Source organism: Physcomitrium patens, chromosome 11, assembly GCF_059467195.1.
Source record: "Physcomitrium patens ecotype Gransden chromosome 11, ASM5946719v1, whole genome shotgun sequence".
In the NCBI taxonomy this organism is placed as follows: Eukaryota; Viridiplantae; Streptophyta; class Bryopsida; order Funariales; family Funariaceae; genus Physcomitrium; species Physcomitrium patens.
Genome location: NC_143420.1, coordinates 11405644 through 11431209, shown reverse-complemented (window position 1 = coordinate 11431209; position 25566 = coordinate 11405644). Strand labels below are relative to the sequence as shown.

General features: G+C 38.0%; 2 protein-coding genes and 2 long non-coding RNA genes across 7 annotated transcripts; 1 reads left to right on the top strand and 3 right to left on the bottom strand.

The window, feature by feature from the left end:
* Positions 1-13374: 13374 nt before the first annotated feature.
* LOC112288487 (protein NBR1 homolog) lies at positions 13375-16653 on the bottom strand. Its single transcript, XM_024532685.3, has 3 exons — positions 16252-16653; positions 15174-15925; positions 13375-15024 (listed from the first exon to the last, which is right to left on the bottom strand). Exons 1-3 carry the CDS (start codon positions 16270-16272, stop codon positions 13599-13601), a joined length of 2199 nt encoding a protein of 732 aa, XP_024388453.1. The 5' UTR covers positions 16273-16653; the 3' UTR covers positions 13375-13598.
* Positions 16654-17650: 997 nt separating this feature from the next.
* LOC141045932 (uncharacterized) lies at positions 17651-19109 on the bottom strand. Its single transcript, XR_012218531.2, has 2 exons — positions 18928-19109; positions 17651-18529 (listed from the first exon to the last, which is right to left on the bottom strand). It is a non-coding gene; the product is annotated as an uncharacterized LOC141045932 (long non-coding RNA).
* Positions 19110-19243: 134 nt separating this feature from the next.
* Positions 19244-21910, top strand: LOC141045933 (uncharacterized). 3 transcript variants are annotated; one of them, XR_016505532.1, is made up of 3 exons: positions 19244-20126; positions 20359-20809; positions 20931-21910. It is a non-coding gene; the product is annotated as an uncharacterized LOC141045933 (long non-coding RNA). The 3 variants fall into 3 exon arrangements; XR_012218533.2 differs by having other exon boundaries at positions 19244-20760; XR_012218532.2 differs by having other exon boundaries at positions 19244-20809.
* On the bottom strand, positions 21234-25252 carry LOC112288488 (DNA-directed RNA polymerase subunit alpha). 2 transcript variants are annotated; one of them, XM_024532688.3, is made up of 7 exons: positions 25131-25252; positions 24217-24521; positions 23881-24023; positions 23604-23702; positions 23406-23448; positions 21671-23167; positions 21234-21383 (listed from the first exon to the last, which is right to left on the bottom strand). In XM_024532688.3, the coding sequence occupies exons 2-6, from the start codon at positions 24484-24486 to the stop codon at positions 22145-22147; spliced, it is 1578 nt and encodes a 525-aa protein (XP_024388456.1). In that variant the 5' UTR covers positions 24487-24521; positions 25131-25252; the 3' UTR covers positions 21234-21383; positions 21671-22144. The 2 variants fall into 2 exon arrangements, with proteins under 2 accessions (XP_024388456.1, XP_024388455.1); XM_024532687.3 differs by having other exon boundaries at positions 25041-25211.
* Between the last annotated feature and the right edge of the window lie 314 nt (positions 25253-25566).

Sequence of the window (25566 nt, the reverse complement as noted above, 5' to 3'; positions counted from 1 at the left end):
ACAATGGAATACGGAAGAAGAGGTTGTATTAAATGGAACAAGTGTAGCTTTGCAAACCAAAATCAGTTGTCTTGCATCGATCCACTTCTATAGTATCTCCCTTTGATCCAATCATACATACTTTTCAACTAGGTCTAAAGTATTTTGAGGTTGAACTAGTTGCGATGATTGTAATTGTTAAGGATTTTTATTTTTACAACTCATACAAAAGACTCATACAAAAGAAACTAGGCATATTAAATCAAACAAATAAATAGATCTAGTTGATAAATTTGAACGATTTCAAAGAGTTTGTATACTCAAAAGATAATCACATATTCATTGAGGATTAAATATATATAAGGAATTTGATCCAATGCTTCCAGATGAAAGCTCATTCAACGGATTTGATGTAACAAATGTATTTAGATTAATATACAAAATCAAGAGTTATCATCAAACTCTTATACATCTTCTAAGTCATAGATTTGGAAGTACATGAATGATGAGGATGTAGTATGTTGCCTCAAGCCTGTCGTCTTCTATAAGGATCATTGGGTTCAAGTCTTGTTTTTTTTTTTTTTTTCTTCATTTTTTTTTGATGTCATAGTTGAAGAATAGCAAAAGAGAAAAGAAATGAAGGAATAGAGCAATAATGTGTGGTAGTAAAAATAAATGGATCATAATAGGTGAAGAAAAAATGAGACTTTTTGAAATAGAAGAAAATGAAAGGAAAGAGTAGAAATATTATTAACCTACTTAGTGACCACTCAAAAACAGGGTGAAATATTTTTGCTCTATTTGTATACGGCTGCTGCAAATTATTTATAGAGGAAAAATGTGAATTAAGGGTGCTAACTCAATTTAGAGGAAAAAAAATTGTTATTACTAATTTGGTTGAGGAAGAAGGACTTGAAAAATATAAGTTGGTATGGAACAGAGTAGATTATGGTGGCAAAGATCTTATAGCAATACAAAACTTACAACAAGATTTAAGGTAGAATAATATGTGAGGCCAAACTTCTAGGATGACTCTTGCCATTAATAATTCTTATTAGTGAGGTGCATTGAAAAGAATCATCTTCAAGATTTCTAAATTGTTTAGTTTTCATTTAGCTTACAATGACACCTATAAATGTACATGTTTACAAGATCTTTAAGGCACTCCATAAGATTTTTGTCTTACAACAAACAAATAAACAAACAAGCAAACAAAAAAAATTGATATTTTGTATTCTTAGATCAAGAATGCCATCTACAAGTGTGAGGATAGTGAGAGTCATGGCTTTGTACCATATATATATATAATATATATATAATATATATATAATATATATATATAATATATATATATATATATATATAAGCACATGGCATTTCATAATGATAGTAAAAACTTGTCAAATAAAATAAGCTTAGAACTTCAAGTTTTCTATGGTTGATTATAGTTTTAAATTTTGTGATTATACGTGCTAAATCTAGAAATAGAAGCTTTTTAATTTGGAATGCATGTTGATGATAACTAGCTACATGAGTACTCAAGAATGTAAAAGTCCAATTGAAATTAAATGCTTCAAATAAGTTTTTTTGAATTTTTGAATTTTTAAATTTTTGCAACTTGGTTCCTATGTAGTAAGTGCAAGGTACAAGATGAAGAATGGAGTGAAATTCTTATTCAAAGTGTCAAGAAAGAAAAAGAAAAAGAAAAAGAAAAAAAAAAAAAAAAAACTCTAGATAGCAAAGTCCAAAAATTTGATGGTAATTATTGCTAGTTTTTTTCCATTTTGAGAGTCTTACTTGATTTTTTTAATAGATGAAAAGATTGTAAGGATGGTTATTTATTCTTAGAGTGTGTCTAATACTTTGTATATGAAGCTGAAATTTATTGTATTAAGAAATCATTTGTAGCTATTAAATTTCACAAAACATAAAGTTTTTGTTATGATATTAGTAAGTTGTTAGTCTATAGTAGTGAATAAGATGCATATTTTCTTCTTATTGACCATCTCTCATAAAAAGTGGAGGTGAATTTTTGAAATGCTTTATCTTATTGTAATATTGTGGATTCTTAGACATCTTGATGCTCAATTGATTATTGTAATAGATGATATTACAAATATACATAATTACTTAAATGAAAAAATAATAGATAGAAAGTAAATGTAAATAGATTTGATAATATCTTATCATGAAGATTTATAGAAACTTCATAAACAAGGATATGACTTTAATATAGAATTTTACCACATAGCTTTTTGTTAGATAATATATATAAAAGTAAGAGTGAAACCTTCCTTATTCTTATCAATGTCTTTCTTATCTTTACTCTTGTTTCTAGACTCTTCAATTTTCTTGTCATTAAAAATAGCTATTCTGATTTAATATTATGCTATCTTTGAATAATTATCTATTCTTTTCTAATGATACAAGAATATATTAAACTTTTGATTTTTTGAGATTTTTGTCCTTAATAAATGGCTGTTGATCAACGTTGAATGAATCTAAACTCTAGATATAGGTTTTTGAATTATATTACTTCTTTGGAGGCTTCAACTAAAGCTTTGTATTTAAGTTCATATAATGATAATACAATACAATTTTTTTTTTTTTTTTTTTTTTTTTTTTTGACTAAATAAGTAATGGATATAGAATTGATAGTAAAGATAAATGTACATGTAAACTATTATTAATCAATATCTCTTCTTTAGTAAATACTATTGTAGCCAAATAAAGTGAACTTCTTACTTCTTGGAATAAAATAGCTTATAGTCAATGTGTCTTTAATATATCAAATAGTACATTTTACTACTTTGAGATGTGCATCTTGAAGTATTGTCATATAACGTGATATAAGATGAATACCAAAAAATATGTCATAGCAAGTATGCATTAGAAATATAAGTTTTTCTATCATGTATTAATAGAGAGTTTTGTTGCCTAACAAAGTTTAGGTATTGCTATTCAATCAAAGGCTAGCCAAAAATAAAATAGTGGAAGAATTACAATTAGTCAACTTAAATTCTTCAATAATGTATTTGGTATAATTGGCTTGATAGAGCTTGAATTAATCTTTGTGATTTTTTAATTCAATACGTAGATATTTGGATTAGAGACCAATATAAGTCATTTTGAAGTAGTTGTATAGTAATTGTTGTAACAAGTAGATTTTAGATATGTAATTTTTATTTAAAAAGAATTTTTCTATATATAAAATAAATATGATTATTTTATTGTCCTACCAAAGGTAATAAAGATTATCATCTTGAGAGGATTGTTGCATGAAATGTTTGCATAAGAAACAATGTAATTTTTTATATAAGCAACATGGTGATTATTTGAGCTTGTAGATAGAATATAGAACTTGACATATAAGGTCTTCTTTACTTAGAACTACAAAGCCAAGGACTTGTATTATGTTAATGATTTTACAAATTTTACTATTGAAAAATACAATTTGATTGATAGATTTTTTATCTTACTTATTCCATTGAGGCACTAATAGCTTTGATTATCTTGAATATATCTACAAGTGTAAATATTTTGCCAAAGTCTATACAAGGATACTATTTATTACTATGTACATAAAATTTAGCTTTGTATTAGTTTGATTTTTTGTAAAGAATCCAAATAGAAAGAATGGCTTTAGTACTAGTTAAAAGTTGGACCAATGTTTAAATTAGTATTTGCTCATGATTACAATATTTACCTACCATGGCAGTATTCTAAAGAAAATTTTAAAGTATTTCTAATATTATAACTTATTTTCTTAAGTTAGCAATGTAATTTTGTAAGAGTACAAAAGGTTTGTAGAAATAAATGGATTATTGATATAATGAACATCCTTAGGCTATGAATAACCAAGACGGAATTTGTAGGCATTGTTGATATGTATATATTAGAGGAGGTTGAATTGGATTTGAAGAATTTAGGAGAGATTTTAGAAATAAGTTGTGTACTATGGAAGTAAAAAATGGATTATCAAGGACAAAAGTATAGGTTTTCGTGAATGATTTGTTTGTAGTGATATTATAGGTTTAGTTGGCTATATGTTAGGGACATAGTCCTTAGAACCTTTTAGAGATAAGTTTCTAGAACCTTCTAGAGACAAGCTTCTAGAACCTTCTAGAAGCAAGTCTCTGGAACCTTCTAGAAGCTTCCTAGTTGATAGAAGTTGCTTGAGAAGCTTCCTAAATAGGAGTATATATTGGAATCGAGGCTGAAGAGTTCTTCAGTCTTGACAACACATCTCTTGGAGCTCTAGCTCACCTCTCTGGTGTTGTTCTTGTATTCATCTGATTAATCTAGTTCTTGTCAGTTCTTCTTGAACTTCTTGTTAGATCTCGAGCCTGTATTTCTGTGTCCGTGACACTTTATCGACACTTCACTCACCTCAGATATTAGAACTAGTATCTTCCTCGTTAGAGTGCGGATTACTACCCTGCTTGGAAGTGTACTAGCATTTTAGAGGTTGCGGATTACCCTCCTCTAAACTGATACTTCTTTTAGAATATTGGAGTCTTATTCTTCTTGGAGAGAGTGGATTACCCCTTTTCTTGAAGCTCTTAAGGCATTTTAGAGGTTGCGGAGTACCCTCCTCTAAACCAATATTGTCTTTTTGTAGAGTCATTTCTGTCCTTCTCTTAGAATGGCCGGAGGCCAAGACATTAGTATGACAAAAAGTTCCGAGTCCAAGTTGGATGCTATCATGAATGCCCTTACTACGTTATCGCAAAGAACTGAAGAGATTGAAAGAATCGTGGCAAGGCTTCATAATGATGGAGCATCTGGGATGGCACAATCTAGGTTGCACCAGCCTCAAACTTCTACACTTGGAGAAGCAACTTTGCCTCAGGTTCGACAAGCACTGCTGGTTCTACAACATAAGGAACCCCGAGTTAGCCTTTCGGATAAGTTTGATGGTACGCGTTCCAAGTTTCGAGGATTCGTCAATCAAATCAGATTGATAACAGTTTTACAGCTCGAACGCTATCCAATGGAGGAGTCACATATTAGGCTTGTTGGAACCTTACTTACAGGGCAAGCTCTATCATAGTTTGTTCCTTTGTTTGAGAAACGATCGTCCATACTAAACAACTTTGAAACCTTTTTGGAGGCTTTTGCGGAAGCATTTGGTGAATACGACAAGGTTCGATGGGCTACAACAAAGATCTGGTCACTATGACAAGGGATGCGCTCTACATCAGTCTATGCTTCGGACTTCAGGTAATTAGCATGCGACATCAATTGAGACGAAGAAGCGTTGATGAGTCAATTCTATTGGGATTTAAGGGACGATGTGAAGGATTTGTTGTTAACTCTTCCTGATCCGCAAATGCTCAACGAAGCTATTAGCCAAGCTGTGAAGTGCAATAATCGCCTATTCCAATGCCGCCTAGATCAACGTTCAAGACAACATACAGTTCACCACGCCCCAACTATGTCGATAAGCAGCATAAATTCACATCCAGAGGTAGAAGACATGCAAATTGATGCGGTACGTGTCAAATCCCTTATTCTAGAAGAAAAAAAGTAGCATATGGAGGAAGGTCTATACTTGTATTACGGTGAAGAAGGCCACAAAGTTGGAAACTACCCCAAGAAGCAAAATCGACGTATTGTCAGGACTAAGGGCGCATTTGTTCAAGAAAACGAGGATGCCCAGCCACAATAGGAACCGTGCGGCTGCACAGTGAAATATCGCAACAACAACTAGGTTCCTTTCTTTTCGCTCAATCTGCCCTTTGCTTTACAATCCCTTTACTTATTGGCCCTCAGAAACTGAGAACCTTTGCATTATTAGATTGAGGAGCATCTGCTTGTTTCTTAGACGAAGAATTTGCAAAGCGTCATAAGATCCCTTTAGTACAAAAATCCAAACCTGTTCACGTTGAGATCATAGATGGGCGACCTTTATTGTTTGGTAGTGTCACCCATGAATTAGAACCTATAGAAGTGACGTTTAAGGGCCATAGTAGTCATATTATTTTCAATATTATTAGAACCCCATCAAATCCTGTTATTTTTGGTCTTTCCTAGTTGGAAAAGCATAATCCATCCATAGAGTAGAGGTTGCGGAAGATGACCTTTCCCACAAACCACATAAGAAGAAGCCTAGTAGAAAACCCCGAATAGAAAAAATTTTATTCATTAGAGCAAGAGCGTTTATAAGATCGTCCAAGGAAGGCACACCGTTTGTCATTTATGCGGCTCCAACTACCGGGGAGAAGATCTCCACAACAAGTATACCTGAGCAATATAAGGATTTTAAAGATGTGTTTCAAAAGAAGAATGCCGACATGCTACCGGAACACCGACCATATGATTGCGCCATAGACTTGCAGGAAGGAGCACAACCGCCTTTTGGCCCAATCTAGAATATATCGCAGATGGAGTTGGTGGAGTTGCGGAAGTACATCGACGAGAATCTAGCCAAGAACTTCATCCGTCATTCAAAATCGTCAGCTGAAGCACCCATCTTATTTGTGAAGAAGAAAGATGGCTCATTGTGGATGTGCGTGGACTATCGAGGCCTCAACAAGGTTACAAAGAAGAATCGTTATCCGTTACCCTTGATTTCTGGTCTCTTAGAACAACTTGGACGTATAAGGATCTTTACAAAAATTGATCTAAGAGGAGCTTACAACCTCGTACAAATCAAAGAAGGAGATGAGTGGAAGACAGCATTCCATACAAGGTATGGCTATTTTGAATATAATGTCATGCCCTTTGGTCTTACTAATGCTCCAACGATCTTTCAACATATGATGAATGACATTTTTTGAGAACACCTTAACGATTTTGTTGTCATCTATTTGAATGATATTTTGATATTCTCCAAAAACGAGGAAGAGCATGAAAAGCACGTTCGTTTGGTCTTAGAGAAACTATGCGAGCGAGGACTATATGCCAAGTTTGAGAAGTGTTTATTTCACCAAATAGAGATGGAGTTTTTGGATTTCGTTGCAACTATGGAAGGCTTGAAGATGGACCCCAAGAAGGTGGAAGCAATCGTGTCCTGGGAAGTTCCAAAGGCGGTTAGAGACGTACAATGCTTTCTTGGTTTTGTCAACTTCTATCGGATCTTCATCAAGAATTACTCTCAAGTTGCTACTCCTTTCACTCGGTTGACATGCAAGGATAAGCTGGAATGGGGACCTCTAGCGGAGAAGGCGTTTCAAGACCTGAAGACTGCATTTACTACGGCTCCAATCTTGGTACATCCAGACTTTACAAAGGCCTTTTATTTGGAAATTGATGCTTCAAATTTTGCTTTGGGAGCTGTACTTTCACAAATAGGAGAAGACAAGAAGCTCTATCTGGTTGCATTCTATTCTCAAAAGTTCTCTGTTGCTGAAATCAATTATGAGATCCATGATAAGGAACTTCTTGCTATAGTGGATTCTTTCCAAGAATGGCGTCACTTTCTTGAAGGAGCTGCACATCCAGTAACCGTATACACAGATCACAAGAATTTGGAGTATTTCATGTCGGCTCGAGTTCTAAATCGACGTCAAGCTCGATGGAGTATGTTGCTATCTAGGTTCGATTTTGTTGTCACTTATCGACCTGGAAAGCAGCAAGGACTATCTGATGCCTTATCGAGGAGATCGTATCTTATACCAAAGGCTGGAGAAGCAGCGTTTGATGAACAATGTATGACATTGTAGAAGCCAGAGCAATTTCAACTTTGTACTACTATTGTGCCAATTGATGCTGACTTCGTGAATCAGGTACTTGCCATAACCATTGAAGATTCAGTAGCCATTGATATTAAGCAACATGCCAATGACGACAAGTTCAAGGTGGAGGAAGATCTTTTATACTTTGAGGAGCGGTTGTATATCCCAAAAGAACCAGCACAATTCCGAGTTCTTCAATTTCGCCACGATTTTCCAGCTGCGGGATATTTTGGATTCAACAAGACCTTGGAGCTTATTTCTCGAGATTTTTAGTGGCTCCAAATATGGAAGGATGTGAAAGATTTTGTTCTCTCCTGTGACATCTGTTCAAGATCTAAGAATCCTCGGCATTGCTCTTATGGACTTCTACAGCCATTGCCGATTCCACGTCGACCATGGTCTTCAGTTTCCATGGACTTCATCACGGACCTACCATCATCGAACTCATTTGACAACATCTTTGTCGTGGTAGATCGGCTTACAAAGATGGCATACTTTGTCCTTTGTAAGAAGACATCATCCAGTGAAGTCACAACAAGACTCTTTCTCGATAATGTGTATCGATATCATGGACTACCAGGTGATATTGTATCAGATCAAGGAACCCAGTTCATATCAAAGTTTTGGATATCTCTCTTTGAGATACTAAAGGTGGATATCAAGCTTTCTTCGGCTTTTCATCCTCAAATTGAAGGCCAAATGGAACGGGTGAACCAAGTCTTGGAACAATACTTACGATACGGCATCAACTATGAGTAAGACGATTGGACCACATATCTGCCGCTAGCCGAGTTTGCATATAACAACACCCTGCATGTGTCGACTCAATACACACCATTCTTTTCCAACTATGGGTATCATCCGAAGCTTGATTTATTGAGTCCGTCAACAAATCACAATCCAGCAGCTGAAGGATTTGCGAAACAACTATCAGAGCTTTAAAATATGTTGAAGCTTCAATTACAATCTGCTCAAGAATCCTACAAGGCGTCTGTAGATAGATTTTGGAATCAAGCACCTACTTTCAAAATTAGAGATAAAGCATGGCTTCTTCGACAAAATATCAAGACCAAGCGACCATGTCATAAGTTGGACTATCGAGGATTGGGACCATTTATCATTCAGAAGCAAATCAATCCAGTGGCGTACCATCTGGAATTACCGACTTCTATGAAGATACATCCAGTCTTCCATGTTTCTCTGTTGGAGCCTTATCGAGAGTCGTCTTTTCCTAGAAGAGTGCAATGCCTGCCACCTAGTATTGAGATTGAAAACCACGAGGAATACGAGGTTAAAAAGGTGTTGGATTCACGGCGAAGGTGGGGCAAGTTGGAGTATCTTGTTCATTGATACGGCTACAACATTAATGAGCGAACGTGGGAGCTAGCTGAAAATCTTGCCAATGCGCCGCAAAAGGTACAGGAGTTTCATCAACAACATCCTCATAAACCTAAGTCGGTTCGACAATAGCTTCCTTCTAAAGCTTGCTCACAGAAGAATATAAGAAAGGAGGAAAGCACCACCAAAATTCGTAGTTGATGTAGTTATTTTCTCCAAGATAAAGTAGAATTTTTTCAGTAGCCATAGTTTGGTCTTCTGATATGGATAGCCAAGAGATAGATACTATACCAGTCAGATTATCTCAACCACGAAGGCGACCCCGAGATGAAGAACCACCTACACCACGACGACGACAGATGATACCAAGTAACCGATCACTAGTGATTGTATTCGAGTTCGAGCTTGCTTACGATGGTTAGCCAGAAGGCGTATTTGCAGGACAATTTCACAATGAAGACACAAAAGTTCATGCTTGGTCAGAAGTTGAAGGAGTGGGCCACTACCATTGGCTTCAAGGGCCAATGAACCACTTACCTCATAAACAACAATTAGAGTTCATAGCAGATGTTATGCAACAGATCTTCATTTTCTTGCTTTGGTGCTGATTAACAACAACATTGCTTCTTAGAGACCTCGAAGCTAAAGGAGGAGGTGATGTTAGGGACATAGTCCTTAGAACCTTCTAGACATAAGTTTCTAGAACCTTCTAGAAGCAAGTCTCTGGAACCTTCTAGAAGCTTCCTAGTTGATAGAAGTTGCTTGAAAAGCTTCCTAAATAGGAGTATATATTGGAATCGAGGCTAAAGAGTTCTTCAGTCTCGACAACACATCTCTTAGAGCTCTAGTTCACCTCTCTGGTGTTGTTCTTGTATTCATCTGATTAATCTAATTCTTGTCAGTTCTTCTTGAACTTCTTGTTAGATCTCGAGCTTGTATTTTTGTGTCCGTGACACTATAAGGTTGGAGTAATGGACTGCAATACAAATTATAACTTTTTTAGTAGTATTAATAATGAAGTAGATATTTTCTATTTATGTAAAAAAGTTGAAGCATTCTTGATGGGATTCAATTGGTCAAATGAAGTATATAACTTAATAATTATGGCATCTTAGAAGATAAATATCTGATTGATCTTTGAAGAGTAGCATCAATATCCTTTTGTATATTTATTCTACTCTAAAAGTATGTAATAACAAGATTTAGAGCTTAGTTTATCTCTCATTTATTTGAGAATGTATACAAATATATATATATATATATATATATATATATATATGCCAAAGATACATAGATAGAATATATCTTGAAGCTCTTTAGTGAACAGTTCTTTAGAAGTGTGATTTTGATGAGTTTTTTTTAGTGCATATTAAATAGGTAATAAGTATATCAAATAACTCTAGCCTAGAGATTTTTTAAAAGATGAATTTGATAGAGAAGGCATTATATAGTTTTACATAGAAATCAATACTTTTGTGTAGCCATGTTATTGCTTTGTAGAATCTATAGTTGTGTTCTTTAATGAATAATTTCCTCTTTAATACACATGTCAATAAATGATTTGTTGCAACATTCACTACCATTATCTATTTGGATAATTGTGACTTTGTTGTTGGTTATAATTTCTACTTGAGCCTTAAAACCTTTGAACTTCAAAAGAACATAAGTCTTGCATTTGATTACAAATATCCATATATTTTTTGATGTAGTTATTAATTAAAGTAAAAAAATATTATATGCTAGTGAGTCTAGTTAGTTTAAAAGATATTATATCTATATATATATATATATATATATATTAGAACTTATGTGGTATTCAAGATATTTGTTTGAAATTTCTTTTTATGCTTACTTACCAAATTAATATACTTTGTAGACATATTTGATTGATGATAGTTTCAATAGTTCTTTGTTCAAGTTCTTATGAAAGAATTTATAAAGTGAGTTGAAGTTTAATTATTCCAATTTTCTATACAATAGTAGAATTAGTTTGAGTTCTTTTGACTTTTCAATAGAGAAAGTAATAGCATTGAAAATACTGTTAGCCTTAAGAAGGTAGAACTCAATCATTCAGCTTTAATAAAGATTTTACTTATATGCATATGTCTAATGATACATGTCGACTTTATAAATTCTAAGATAAAACTCTAATTGGAAATATATCCTATTAAAAAGAGATTGCAATAAATGCTAATTACATAGAGAACATTGTTCAATGAATTTTATTTTTCCATTTGAAAGTTGCACAAATATTTTTTTTCCTATAATAGAATGAATTTGATCAACTGCATCTAAGATAGAGGTTTAAGTTATTAGTTGGATTTTTTAAATAATCTTAGAATTACTAGTGACATGGTGTATAATTCCTAAATATAGTATCCAAACTATATCTTAGGATTTACTAACCATGGCAATACATAAGTTTTGGCAAGAGCTAATTTTGTTTAGTGACTTAGAGTAGGATGCTTTGATCAAGTTAAATTCTGCTTTGATTAAGTTAAATCCTGCTTTGATCAAGTTAGATTTAATGAAGTAAGTTTTGATGACATACTTTGCACCTTTTGAATTGCTGTTGGAACTCAATTCTTGATTGGATGATTTTTTTCTTGTTTTGGAGATAATGTTGGCTTCAAATTTTTCGGCTCATTTCTTTTTGTACAGTTGCTTCAGTTTGATGCTGAGAGTCTTTATTTGTTCAACTATTCTCTTGATATCACATTGATCCTTACAGAAACTGCCCTTGCATGTATTATTCTTGCAATAATTACAAAAGGAGTGCATATTTTTACCTTTGCAGTATTATTTACTCTTGGCAGGCTTTGATGTAGTAAGCTTTCTATACTTCTGCTGAATTTGTGATCAAAACACTGGTTGTGAGCCGCCTGCTTGTGATGGTAAGGTGCTACGTTTCAATGGCTTTGATATTTTCTTAAGTAAAGAGCTTTTGAAACTTCGTCCTTTTCTGCTTCTAGTTTGAGAATGAGTTTCTCATTTAGCAATCTAGCTTCAATGTCATTGGAATGAGAGAAAATACCTTTAGTTTGATAGCAATTGAATTCTTTGTATTTGCTTGGTTATGAAGCAAGTACCAGTACAACTGCAAGGTCTTTTCAAATTGAAATGCTAATTTGCTCCAGCTGATCTCAATTCTCCTTGAAAGCTTTCACATGTTGCTCCATAGAGAGTTATTCTTCTTTTCTGGAGTAGACCAGTAGCATCAGCTTCCTTGATCCGCCCTTAGGTTTGTATCGATTGCTCAAGTGTTGCCAACATGCATAGGGATCTGAAAATTCTTTCTACTATCGTTGCCAGTGAGTCTTTAATTGATTCTAGAATAATATCACGTGCTAGCTCACATTCTTATGATTCTGCACTTGACATTGCAGATGACAGTGGACTTGTGCTATGAATCTAAAAATGGTAACGTTCAAGGATTCTCTTCACTCGTATTGCCCAAACTGAGTTGTTGTGAGCACCACCTGATTTGCTAGTGTCCGGAAGGGAGAGTTCTATTTGACTTACAATAGGCAAATTTCCTGAACTTGGATTTGACTTTGGGACTACTCCGGTTGTATCGGCAGCAATAGCTACTGTGTATGTTCTCTTAAGATTGCACCAACCTCATCATTTAGAGTTTCCGCCATGATAAGTGGTTCAAATCTAGATCTAGAAAGTAGCTATAGTACCGAGACGTTAGCCACTCTCTGATGCCATGAACAATTCCCAAAAGATGATCACTGATTCATTGAGTTTGATCCGATGCGTCCAGATGAAAGCAAAACAATCGGATCTGGTGTAACGAATGAGTCTTATAATGAGTCAAGGGTTATCATCATAATCTAACATAATCTCAGGTTGACTTCGGCCTAGAGCAGTTCTATGAACTTTTTCTGCTGCAACTCCATAGAGACGTGGTGGTTCTATCATCGTGGACGGCGTAAGGTGCTTGGGTGCGAGTTTTAATTGAATCTTTTCGATTCGAGCAGTTTGATATTTAACATTTTCAGGCATGTGCAGTTGAATGCTTTTTATAAGCCACCATTCACAATGTTACTGTATTTATCACTCCAGATTCAGCGTTAAGGTTTTGAAGCAATTGCACCAAGATTTGTGAACAGTTACGGTGTGTTGAATTTTGCAAACGGAAACATAATTTCACCCTGATGTGTCATCAATACAACGTACCCAATGGTGTAGCTGACACCATGGATGTGTAGCTTAACATAAAGACCCCACAAAGCATATTCATTACATTTGCAGAGACTGTGATACTAACTTAAACAAGATGCATTGAACGAACTTGATCTTTCTATATTTTCTTTCTGGTAACCACCAAAAGTAATTTTACCTCAAGGAAACCAAATAAAACATTGAAATGTGCACACAATATAGTTATATTATTCAAAGGATTTTCAGTCAGAAGATCACCGAAAACAGTGCGGGTAATTTCAAACCCCTAGGAACATCACACGACTGCAAGTGTAGTCACTTATTCTAGACCCGCTACGTACAAAGTTTGCTCCGAGAATAAGTCCAGGAATATTCAGCATTGGAAGCCAAGCTAATGAAAGATCATTAAAAAAACCCGCTGCAGCTTCAGACTTAAACCTGCTGCTTGCCTTTAGGATCCTTGTACATCTGGACAAGCTCCTTGACAACACGTTTAACGCTACCATTATGCTTGAGCATCAGCTGACGGTTCAAGTTGGTGTCGTAAAACCCCATTTCTTCCAGCTCTTCAAGCAGGGACTCCCTCTCGGCTGCCATGACCAGGTCATCAAGGGTACGTTGCAAGTCATACTCGTTCTTCTTCAGCAACATCTGATTAAAATCTCGCTGCTTGAAACCCATGGAATCAAGCGTCTCCAACAACGCATCTACAGCGTTCGACTCTGACTCGGCCCCTGCAATCATCACCATCTCCTCCTTGCCAGAATCAGCTGCTTCATCATCAAGTGTAACCACTCCAGGATTGGCAGTCATCTCTGAATCAGGCTCCTGAACCGGGATTTCGGTGATGGTGGCCGAATTCACCATGAAGAATTCGCCATCTTCCACAGAAGTACCCTCTACCTTTGCCTTTCCAGCATCAGTCATCTCGGAGTCCACAACGAGAGATTCCAAGCTTATTTCTGGGTAGCGCAGCGTTCCAGGTGCGACTTCAACTTCCTTTTCAAGTTCTAGTTTATTGCCCGTAGTCTCCAGCTCCGGAACATGGACATTTTCAGCTCCAACCTTCTGCACAGTTGCATCTCCGTCAACATCATTCTCCGTTGATTTAGGTGTGATCGTTGCAGGAATTTGTGCACCTTCCACAGCCTCCGGATCCATCATAAAAGCGTCCTCCTCAGAGGATTGGGATGATGCCATTAACGACTCCATCACTTGTGGAGATTGCTCATCCTTGGGAACAACATGGATCAAAACCCAGAAACGATGACCAAACTTTTGGCCAGTGGGAGAAACCAAGCGCCAGTGAGATACATAGCGCCCTGCTTTCTGAGGGGCTATAAAATCAACTGAAACCTCCGCTTCACCATCTGGAGCCAGACCCTCTTCAGGCAACTCGAGATCAACCGGGAGAACAAATCCTAAGTCATCACCCCCGACATGAATCAACTTGGTCGACTTCGGCCATGCACAAGAGCCACTGTTCCGCAACCGCCAAATTTTGGTGAATGCAGTTCCGGGTGCAAATTCCGTTCCGTCGAAAATTGTCACGTCTTGCACAAACCTAGCGTCCAACTTTCCTCCAACAGGGCCAAAAGCACCTCCACAGCGTAAGTCACTCCTATGACCGTGGGAACCGTGAAAACCATGGAAGGCATCAGGGCCGTGCATATGAGGACCACGCCCGTTAAAGAACGGTCTTCCTCCATGGGGGAAAAACGCCGGACACCGCATACGTCCACGTCCAAATTGTGGGTTCAAGAAATTAGGACGCCAGATTGGGCGTTCAATCTGCGTGTAGTCCTCAATTTTTCCACATTCTTGAAAGCATTGCTGACACAAGTCATAATCATGCTTCCTGAAAACATGCAAAAATATATATCAGCAAAGATTGTAAACAGGACGACAAACCTAGGTAATATTATTATTCAAAATGTCTACCAATTTCAATGCATACTAACTTCATCTGAGAACGGCATAAAAGAGTTGGAGAACAAAGGTGCTTACTTGTTGGATTTGTAACGACTACCAACAATAGGAACCATGCCACACACGTCACACTGAACCCCTACATGATGAACAGCAGCCTTGGCGTACTGGGCAGGGGCAGGAGAGACATGGTCTTTGTCGCAATTCTGACCAGGAGCAGCATGGTCAGGAGCTTGGCAGCCGGATGCAAAGTTGGGGAAATTTTCCGAATTAGGCTTTGGTAGTGAAGATGTTGCTCCTTTTGCTGCTCCTGATTGAGCAGAAGCGGCCACTTTCGTGATCGCCTCCATCACTTCAGATACCACCGCCGACGGAGCCCCCTTGATCAGAGGCTCACAAGCTTGTAAAATTTGTTGCGTGTAGTCCATAGTTTGCTGTACAGCATCCACCGACATCTTCATTGTATTACTGAAGAAATCCTTCAAGTCAGGCACCTTCAACTCTGTATAAGAGTGTGGACGACCGTGGCGATGACCATGTTTATGCTCCCACCGACCACCGTGATGGCCAGGATAGGATTCATGAGCAGTGACTGTTAAGCGCAGAGGATTCAACTCTTGAATAACGCATGCGTCATAGAGATCATGATCACCAGCCATGGTCACAACATCACCATCCTTGTCATTGTAATTTATGACGAGGTCAGATGAAGCAGGAAGCTTGAATGCTTGACGGATTGTATCCTCAAGTTGGCTGAAGTTCATGTCAGGCCCACCGCCAGGAACGGAGGGTTGCACAGTAAAGCGGCGCACAACATCGCCATGCTTGATCTGTTACCAAATTAACCAAAGAAATAAAGAAAAAACATTAGCAATAAGATCAAAATGCAAAATTCAATATTCAAAACTCTTCAACAACTTTTCAATGCAGATAAGAGCCCGACAAAATAAAGCAGAAATTTTCTGCACCAATTACTGTGCAACATAAAACCGAAGCACCTAGTGTGGGCATAACTCATTAGCTGACGAGAACTACAATCATAAACAAACAGCCAAGAAACGCTCTGCTGAAGCAAAATTCATGGCGATGTTCTTACAGCACACAATTCTCCACTCCGAACAAAGTTTCGACATAGAAAGGGACTAAGAGCATGAACCTTGAAAACGTAGGAAGCCATGTCCGCACAAATTTCTCCTCGGAACCACCGCGACGCAGAAGAAGACCGTAGTGAGCTCGCACAGAGAAAATAATTCCCAACTACACCGATGAAAGTCCTTGTCGAACAATAGAAACTCCGCGCGTTAAGACTTCTTCCTATCAATTACGTTAATGAAGCGCCCTGGACAAGGTTTCGGTAATCCTTAGCCACGGTTCCACACCGATTGCGAACAGATCGCAATCAGCCAATGATTCACACAGGCACGACGAAACCTCAAGGTCCTTCGGGAACCAACACAGGTCCCGGGAAGAAAGAAGACACTGCTTCGATCGCGTAAATGATTACAATTTGTGGTGCGTTCCTGTGATCCGCACTAAACACACACACATCACAGTGGGGAATAAGAAGGTGGAAATTTATGCAGCGCTGGTCGCCATTTATACGAGAGCCCCCCCCACCCCCTTGCCTCCTCCTGCAGCAGCTCCGCCATGCTTGAGGACCACTCTTCGCCGCTGGGGGTGACGGAGCCCCCTCTTCCTGGTCTCCTTCGTCCATCCCGAACGTTCCCGATCCCCTTTCTGTCATTCCTTCCGTGCCCTCCAAGGCAACGTCTCATCCATGGTCGGTTCGAGGGACGATAGTTCTGAAGCCTCTGACTGACGGAACTTTCGCTTCTGCCATCTGAGTGCTCCGGGGGTGGACGCGGCTCAACGACCGACGACGGGTGATAGTTCTGTCGACGAACGCGCCCGACCGACGATGGAACTGTTCTCGTTCCTAGTCTCCGTTGCTCCGACTGCTTACCATTGGAGACTCGTTGGATGAGATGCCACTTGTCCAAAATATCGTTGCACTCCGTCCAAAGTATCCAATTGGTGATGGTGATGCCATGATTCTGAATTACTGGAGCATTCCAATATTTTTATCAAATTAAGCTCGTGCTAAAATGAGTCTAAGACATGCTTAGTACTAATGTTTGTCTTAATCAGGATTTTACGTCTGCATGTTTAATGATGTGTTTCCAGCGGGAGGTGTTTCCAATTTGGTGATTTATTAGGAACTACCCACAATTAAGGCCATATCTCTTAAAATGTCAAATTTACAATGAATTAATTGTAGTTTTTGAACGTTGTTGCTGAGGATCTTGAATGGATGCTTGGAGGAATTTAGTGAGGTATTGGTGACATTAACTAATCCTAAAATGAAATTACAAAGAATTCAATATGAACAGAACATGAAAAAAAATTACTTTAAATAGGAATGATAAATAAATAGAATAATGAATTGTTTTTTTTACAATTTGTGAAAGACTATTTTGTAAGTGTTTGATTACACACACACACACACACACACAAATATATATATATATATATATATATATATATATAAACAAAAATCAAAACAAAAAAACTTAGAAATTTAGTGGGAAGCATACTGTACACATAGTTTATGTAGTTTAATCCCAAACTGTGCAGAAAACCTTCCATTCTATTGACTGGGCACTGGCGGTTCAGTGTCCTTCCAGTGTAAAGAAGAACATGAATGCAGCCATCAAGTTATACTCCAAAGCCAATCTCTGGGAAGCCCATGATATAAAATTCCAGATGGCAAAATTTGAATCAAGCTAGGGCACTCAGCAATAACCTTCTGAAGATGATACACCGATTCTCTATGCACATCGTGTGACTTGAAAACTTATCTACAAGGTTTCCATGAGGACACTACGCCGGCTCTACGTACAAATGCAAGATATCGATTCGGCGTTGGGGCTCAGAAGCTAAAGTTTCACGGAGAAAACCAAAAAACAAAAAACAAAAGAAAAGAAAGAAGATCTATACAAAAATATGAAAATTGCTCCCATCACACAATCAATCCTGCAGGGACTCCTTCTAAGTTACTAAGTCAACGTATTCCACAAGATCAAACAGTGAGTGAACTATGCGAAGGAGGTGATGCAGTAATGTGCCCTTTCGGAAAATATTATGTCCACCATCTGAAATCGTTGGCCCATACCATTGCTACGTCCGCGTAGTTCTTTCTGCCGTACCCGTTCCACCATCCCACCTGCTCCTCCACAACTGTCTGGAACAGTCTCCCTCCTTCCTCGTTTCCTCATCACCTCCACCCTCCCTCCCTCGGCCCGTCTCTTTCCCGAGGAAATACATTCATGAATTTCCTTGACATAGAGTGTATGGTACATGTCTGCCTCGTTAGGCAATGCAGGTCTTGGCATAAGCAAATCACAACGGCTTTTTTGTCCCGTAGGTGTTCACCCCTGCGTACAAGTAAAAGACAGTAGTATTGGAATATAATGTCTTCATTCTAAATAAATATCAGGATTTCAATAGCTTCTTCAAGAAAACTATGACGGGATGTCATTACGGAAAAGATGGGAGAGGTGGACTTCTTCAAGGCACTCCTAGTCGGTTAATATGCACAAATATCCACGCAGATGTGTGTTAAGAAGGTCCAGTAAGTGCAGTGTTCCATGAATCAGCAATTTCTGTGGCTGGAGGTGACAGCCAATGTAACCGCATCAATTGTTCTTCACCACAAATGACATAAACGTACAAGACTACGCACAAACCATCACGTTCGTCCCTGACAATTTCCCGCTAAAAATTCACAAATACAAACAACGAGCGCAGCAGAGAATCGAAGAAAGAGTGTTACCTGGAATGCGGTGATCAAATTTCCCAAGCATCAAGAGCTGCGAGGACCCGCCCTCAATCGGCACCACCAAGCCAAGCCAAGTCAAGCCACGTTAAGCCAAGCCGAGCCAAGTCAAGCCACGTTAAGCCAAGCCGAGCCAAGTCAAGCCATGTTAAGGCAAGCCGAGCCAAGCAGATCCAAGCTAAACTTTCTTCTTCTTCTGCTGCTGCTTCTGGCCATTGAATAGGATCAAAGATTCTAGAAGCTCCGAAAACCCCAAATTAGGGCTCCCCAATGCACCATTCCTTCCTCCCTTTACCATCTAGAACAGGCAATGATGACGTGGTCTCCCAGCATTGGGTAAGACCCCTTATGACAGCTGGATGTTGGCGTGTCGCTAACTCAGCATGCCTCGTCATCGTCCACGTCTGCTGTCCCGCCATAAAGTTGGGCATGGGGAGGGATCATCGTCCTTGTCATGGTCATCTGGGATCATTCTGGGACTTCTTCGCAACAATAACTCTCTCTCCTCATCATCTTGTTATTATCTGATTCCTCTCTCAATACATATCAATATATTGGTCTATATATTTATGCACACACACTCTCATACTATTAAAAAGTGAAAATACATAAAAATATATAACTATGTGTTATTAAATAAATAAAAGGACATACAAGTGAGGTTTCTTTTTCATTTGGATATACTGTGGTGTGTTTATTCTTCATCAATGGATATAAAAGATACATGCCCTGATGAAGGAGTATCAATCAATACGGACAAAATTGAATGTTGTAAAACTTCTCCTTTATAACAATTGAAAGCAACATATTCACTGATAACAATGTTTTTTTCAGATTAATAAACTGATATGCTTTAGTGGTAATAAGACATATTTTGAATTTTAAATTTAAATGTTGATATAATTGGACTTACTTCAAAAAACGGTGATGTGTCAATTTAATCATGATTTAATTTTCAATGTCAAATACTTGTTACTTATGTCTAAACATATAAGAAACAATATCGACTTTATATAAAAAATGCTATCAAAAAATACAAATATGTTTTAAAACTCAAATTTGAAATATCCACTCTTTTTTTTAAAATGCCAAATTTTGTGCCTAAGAGTATGACACAAAAATATTGATGTATTACAATTGAGGGATCACATTTCCATCCAACAACAATGGTTGTTTGGCCCTTGAGAAGATCAATGGTTAGTCTTATCACCCTTGCTAGGAATAATAATAATAAAAATAATAGTAATAAATTCATGCTTTTTCCTTGATATGTAACTAAATTTACTAAAGAAAACATGTTTTTTCTCTAAATAAAATACTTACAAAATGAATTGTACAAAGACAAAATAATTTTGGAATTATAGGAATCAAACAGAATTTTTCTAAATTTAAATAAATAGATAAATAGTATTTTAGTTTTATTTGTAGAAAATTCGAGAATTGCCAATATAAAAAAATCACTTATGAAATAAGATCACAAGTTGATAAAGAACTTGGTTTGATTTGAAAATATTATCTGATTTGGTGATAAGAGTTTTTTGAAGATTCTATTAGCAAACAATGTATATTTTAAAATTAAAATTGAAGTTGATAAGTTGATAATTTAGATTCAATACGATCTTCCAAACTAATAAGGGAAGAGAAAATGGATATGAGTCTTAAAACATTTTTACACAAACACAAATCGGAATTCTTCAAAAAAATTAAATCTAGTCATTATATATTACACTTTTATTAAGTAGATTTAAATTTTGCCAAAAAATTGCAAAAAAATATCTATTTTCCTTATGTTGTTACATTTTATTGTTTTGAAATTGTAAAGGAATTGAGGTTTATCCTTTTCGAAAATTATATGTTTAGAATCAAATCTGCATCACAAGTATTTACATTTGTCTTCACATTTTAACTTCATGGTAATATTTCTAAGTAGTATTTTTCTTTATTGGACAATTGAAATATGTTGGGTTGGAAGTAATGATTCTTGATGTAATTTGTTGCAGTGTTCTTACGAGATGGATGAATTCCACTAGTTAATTACAAACCATGGGATCCCTGGTGAGGTTGTGGAACAGCACGGTAAGCGTGTTTACTGGAGATGATGAATTCACAGACAAGTTAAGAAACGATGGCAATTCAGAAACGACTTCTACTGTAACTAGAGGAATCAATTGAAGCCGACAGTGAATTAGAAATCAAAAGAGCCATTCCTTTTCGAACTGCAAATAGTAAGACGTCCAGTAAGAGGATCAATACTGAGATGCAGCAGCGTGTCGAAACTCACCCATGTCAACCAACCATAAGTGTGCGACTCAATAATAGAATTCTTTAAGGCTTCTTCAAAAGAAACAAAAACAAACTTCTCCGCGGTCCCCCCTTCAATGTTTGCATTTGATATTTCACCTTCGCTGTTTCCTCATAAAAACTAAAAGTTCTCAGTTTCGAACAAGAGTGCTCTGCAAAACATCCAGTCAACAAGCAGTAAGCAGGTTAATCTTCAAGAATGAAGATCTCCATTACAAATTCAGGAGGATATAGGGGGAAAACAAAAATAAAAAGAAAAAAAGAATCAGAAATCAAAACTCAACCAAAGCCAACTCTTGTCATTCTCCTCCTTACAAAAATGAAGACAAGTTCAACCTTTAAGGCACACCATTTTAAAGAAATTAACAACTTAAACCTCCCAAATTCTAGCTTCAATCATAATGTCAAGATGCAATTATAGAGTCGCAAGGGAGCTCACCAGACCAGCCCCAGCATTCGGATATTTTGGTTTGTCGTCAATCACCAGCTAGATGATGCAGCCTAAGTCAAGAAATACTTCAGAGAAGAGCAGGAGCTTATGTTGCGCAACTCTTGAGTACCTCACAAGGGACACCTTTGTGATCGGAGGTTACTTTCCAGGAAAACTAAAAGTTCAAGTCAACAATTTAGGTTAGGGGTACTAAGAAAATAGAAAAGAAGGTGCCTGAAAATGTTCTGGTGCTCCCGCGAAAAGTAATGTATTGAAACTGTAGTGGGCTGATGACTCTCGTATCTAAGAAACGCAGTCTGCACATGCCTGTCAGGCTCCATCTCTAAGTGGTTTCACGCCTTCACAGCCAAGCCAAAACCGCTAGTTCTACTACGTCCTGCAGTGACTTTGCAGCAAGGTTTTCCATGTATACATGAGCTTCACAGTGAACTTGCTGCATCGCCCTTCTTCAATAAACTGAGGCTAAGCTTTGCTCTTAGGTAGGCTGATGTTGAACTGTGCTCGTAGAGCTTCTAACACCTCTTCGACAGACTTCTTCCCAAAGTTCTTGATTCTCATCAAATCATCTTGAGTATAATCCAACAGATCCGATACTGTGTGGATGTTGGCTCGCTTAAGGCAGTTGTAGGCTCTAGCGGGCAGTTTCAACTGGTCAATAAATACGTGTTTGTAAGTGACCTCTTTCGTAATCTGATCAGATGACGACAAAAATGAAGAAAGCATGGAAATGTTCCTTGAACCATTCTCCTTCTCAGTGGTGTTCGTAACTTCTATCACCTCTGATTCTAAGAGAGGAAGCAATAAATCGATCAAACTACGGGCAGCCTCAATGAGAGCTTCTTCAGGGCTAATGCTGCCGTTGGTATATATCTCCAGGAATAGTATTTCTCGTGTTACATCCTCGACCTCGAAAGAATGAACACTATAATTCGCCTGAACAACCGGCATAAAAACAGAATCTATATAAAACCGTCCATTTGTAGACTTCCCAGGATCCACAATGCGGTAGCCCACGTCCTTTTCAACTTCAATCTCAACGTTGAAGGGAATCGCTGCGGTCACAAGAGCTATATTCTGGGATGGGTCAGGTACAACAAGAGAGGGAGGACAAAGTATATCCCCAGCAATCACTTGTCTAGGTCCCATCACAGATATGAACGCTTTCTGTGGTTCGTGAGTGTTGCTTCCAATAGCGACGTCCCTCACGTTCAACAAGATGTCCTGCACCGTTTCTTGAATACCGTCAACTGCCTGATATTCATGTACAATGCCCATATCTTTAAAAGTAGCACATGTAATAGCTGCTCCCTGAACTTCTCCTAATAATGCTCTCCTCAAAGCATTTCCAACTGTGATAGCTTGACCTTGCCGAAATGGAGATACGGCAAATCGAGCGTAATGCCGATGATCATTTTCTTTAAAAGTCTCAACACACCTCCACTGCAATGGACTTTGCGTGCTACTCTGTGAAACCACTCTCTCCACCTAAAGTCAACAAACAATTCATTTAAATAAACAGGTTAAGAGCAAAACAGGGCAAGAAAAACACAAGAATGTTCACAACAGAAATCCTCCATCGGCAGTCAGGCAAAAAAGTATAGAGAAAGTTTGGATTTTCAATGCCCACAACATTTTGTAGCTCGCTGATGATTGTAATAGCTCAAGCCTAATTCAACGTCTTCCACTTAATTAGCAAATCTCAGACAAGGCATAAGGAACATACCTCAGTTAGGACTTTAGTAGATGACATTCCAGTAGGGTACCGCCTGGCATGAACAAACATGTCAGAATTCGTTTGTGTGATCAATCATCCACGAAACAATCTACGCGAACGATCAATATGATATTAAGACACAGAATCTGCTGCATAAGGACCTAGACCAATAAGCAGAGCTAAAGAGGAGATAAAGTTCATTCATACTTATCGAGTAAGTCAGAGCAAAGCTCCAAGAAGATGTCCCGGGTAAGGGTGGTCTCAATGTCCATGGGTCCGTCCGCAGTGGTAGTAATAAACGACAAACTGTAAAAGGATTTCCATGTGGCACTATCAGTATCCTAACGTACATCCAGCAGCATGAACAAAATTTCATTATCTAGTGCTCATATCTCTCTACCAATACGTTTCAACATCTATCACACATGTATCCGGAATGAAGCTCTACGTCCATGTACAAATCCGATTCAACGCCAGTAACTACCTGAGATTAGCCTGCGAAGCCGAAGCCAACTCCCTCTTGGCCTTTTCTGCAGCTTCTGTAAGCCTCAGTACGGATTGACTGTCCTTCAAAAGGTCTACTCCATTTACCCTCTCGAAATCTTCCGCTACCCATTCCACAATGCGCTGCATTGATCGCACCGTACACTAGTGAGCACTTCCACCACTTAAACTCCACAATTACCAACTAACTTTCAAACAAAGCAGCTTCGGAAAGGGCAATAACAGCACAAAACGTTAAGAACGTTTGGTAGCTTCCAACTAGCAAGCTGCACTTCACAAACACTTACATCAGAATGAAAGAAAAATCAAAGCTGACCTTGTCAAATTCGTCGCCGGGAGCTGACCGCACCATGGTAAAATTATTGCCTCCTTCCACGGACGCAACTACAGTCGAATTCCTCTTAAATCTACCGTAGTCTAAACCTTTCACCCTCCTTGCAACCATTCTGCCTCCAAGTTCTATCTTCCTCATCGTATCCCTTCCCGAAAAGGGATTCCTCCTAGAGCTCCTTCCAGACTCTGAAATGAAGGGCGCAACTGCCCTGACAGCATCGGCCACGGCCTGGGCGCCCATGACAGTTGCCATTACACAAGCTGTAACCTCACGCGCTCAATGAAACTCTGTAGAAAAACGTCGGAATCAGAACGTTCTGTTTATGCCCTAGAAGCTATAAACCGAAACATGTATTAACTTAAACAAATGTCCTATATAACTTGAAGCAAACTGTAAGTTGCTCCAGTGAATAAACCCTGAGATAAACCTCCACACGAACGCTAGTTCAAGAACCGTATGCTACAAGCGGCGAGAAAAATCATATACTACAAAGAAATTGTTTGAGAAAAACAGGAGATGAGGTGGCGAAGCACGGGTAATTAACAAAGCAAGCCACTAGAATTTCCAGCGAGAATCAACCAAAACAAGGTCGAGCCATTTCCTCACACGAACTTACTAACATCCAGAATCCTCTGACTTAAACACTCCAAACCGAGAACTAGCCAAAACAAAAAAAAAAAAAAAAAAAAAAAAAAAAAACTCGAAAAAAATCTTGCATTGTACTAATTGAATCGGCACACTGACACTGGAGAGCTCAAACTTCAAACGCGGCCAAACAAAAGCCCTCACAAAACTAAAGAGCGCACCTCGTAAGCTGGGGAAGGAGTCTTCACACACAGGTGAAAGTGCTGGATCCGGCAGTAGAGGTGAAGAGGCCTGCAGGAGAGAGCACGCACCTCAAAATTGACCTCGAAGAGCAAATCCCGACGAGGCAAGAACTCGACGTCGGAGGAGCAGAGAAGATAGGATGCCTCCTCCCTGGTTTGAATGACCCTACCACCGCATGCTTCGACTCCTTTGTGGTCCCATAACCGCATGAAGATACTCTCGCCCTCATGTCCTAATTCCACGTTATCTGGGTGGCGCCATCGGCTATGCTTGAGAATGGGAACGGGAATAGAACATAGAGAACGTGGAGAACATGGCAAAAGTCTTATCCAGTGTGATGAAATGGAATTGTGCCCTACAAATGATAGGTTATGCCAACTAAATGCAATTCAAAGTTTTCTTGTAATACAATTCTTTTTCAAGAGACTTCAGCAGCTGTTACTGCATGAATATTGAATTATATGTATTATTTTTATTTTTATTTTCTCAAGCACTTGCGATCGG

Bases quoted from the DNA above. Each gene is read 5' to 3' on its own strand.
- LOC112288488 (XM_024532688.3), bottom strand. From the start codon at position 24,486: ATGGCAACTGTCATGGGCGCCCAGGCCGTGGCCGATGCTGTCAGGGCA. The intron at 24,024-24,216 runs GTCAGCTTTGAT...CGATCAATGCAG, and splicing joins CCGGCGACGAATTTGACAAG to CGCATTGTGGAATGGGTAGC. The intron at 23,168-23,405 runs GTATGTTCCTTA...TGTTGACTTTAG, and splicing joins CTACTAAAGTCCTAACTGAG to GTGGAGAGAGTGGTTTCACA.
- LOC112288487 (XM_024532685.3), bottom strand. From the start codon at position 16,272: ATGGCTTCCTACGTTTTCAAG. The intron at 15,926-16,251 runs GTTCATGCTCTT...ATTTGGTAACAG, and splicing joins TGGCTTCCTACGTTTTCAAG to ATCAAGCATGGCGATGTTGT. The intron at 15,025-15,173 runs GTAAGCACCTTT...GCATGTTTTCAG, and splicing joins AGTCGTTACAAATCCAACAA to GAAGCATGATTATGACTTGT.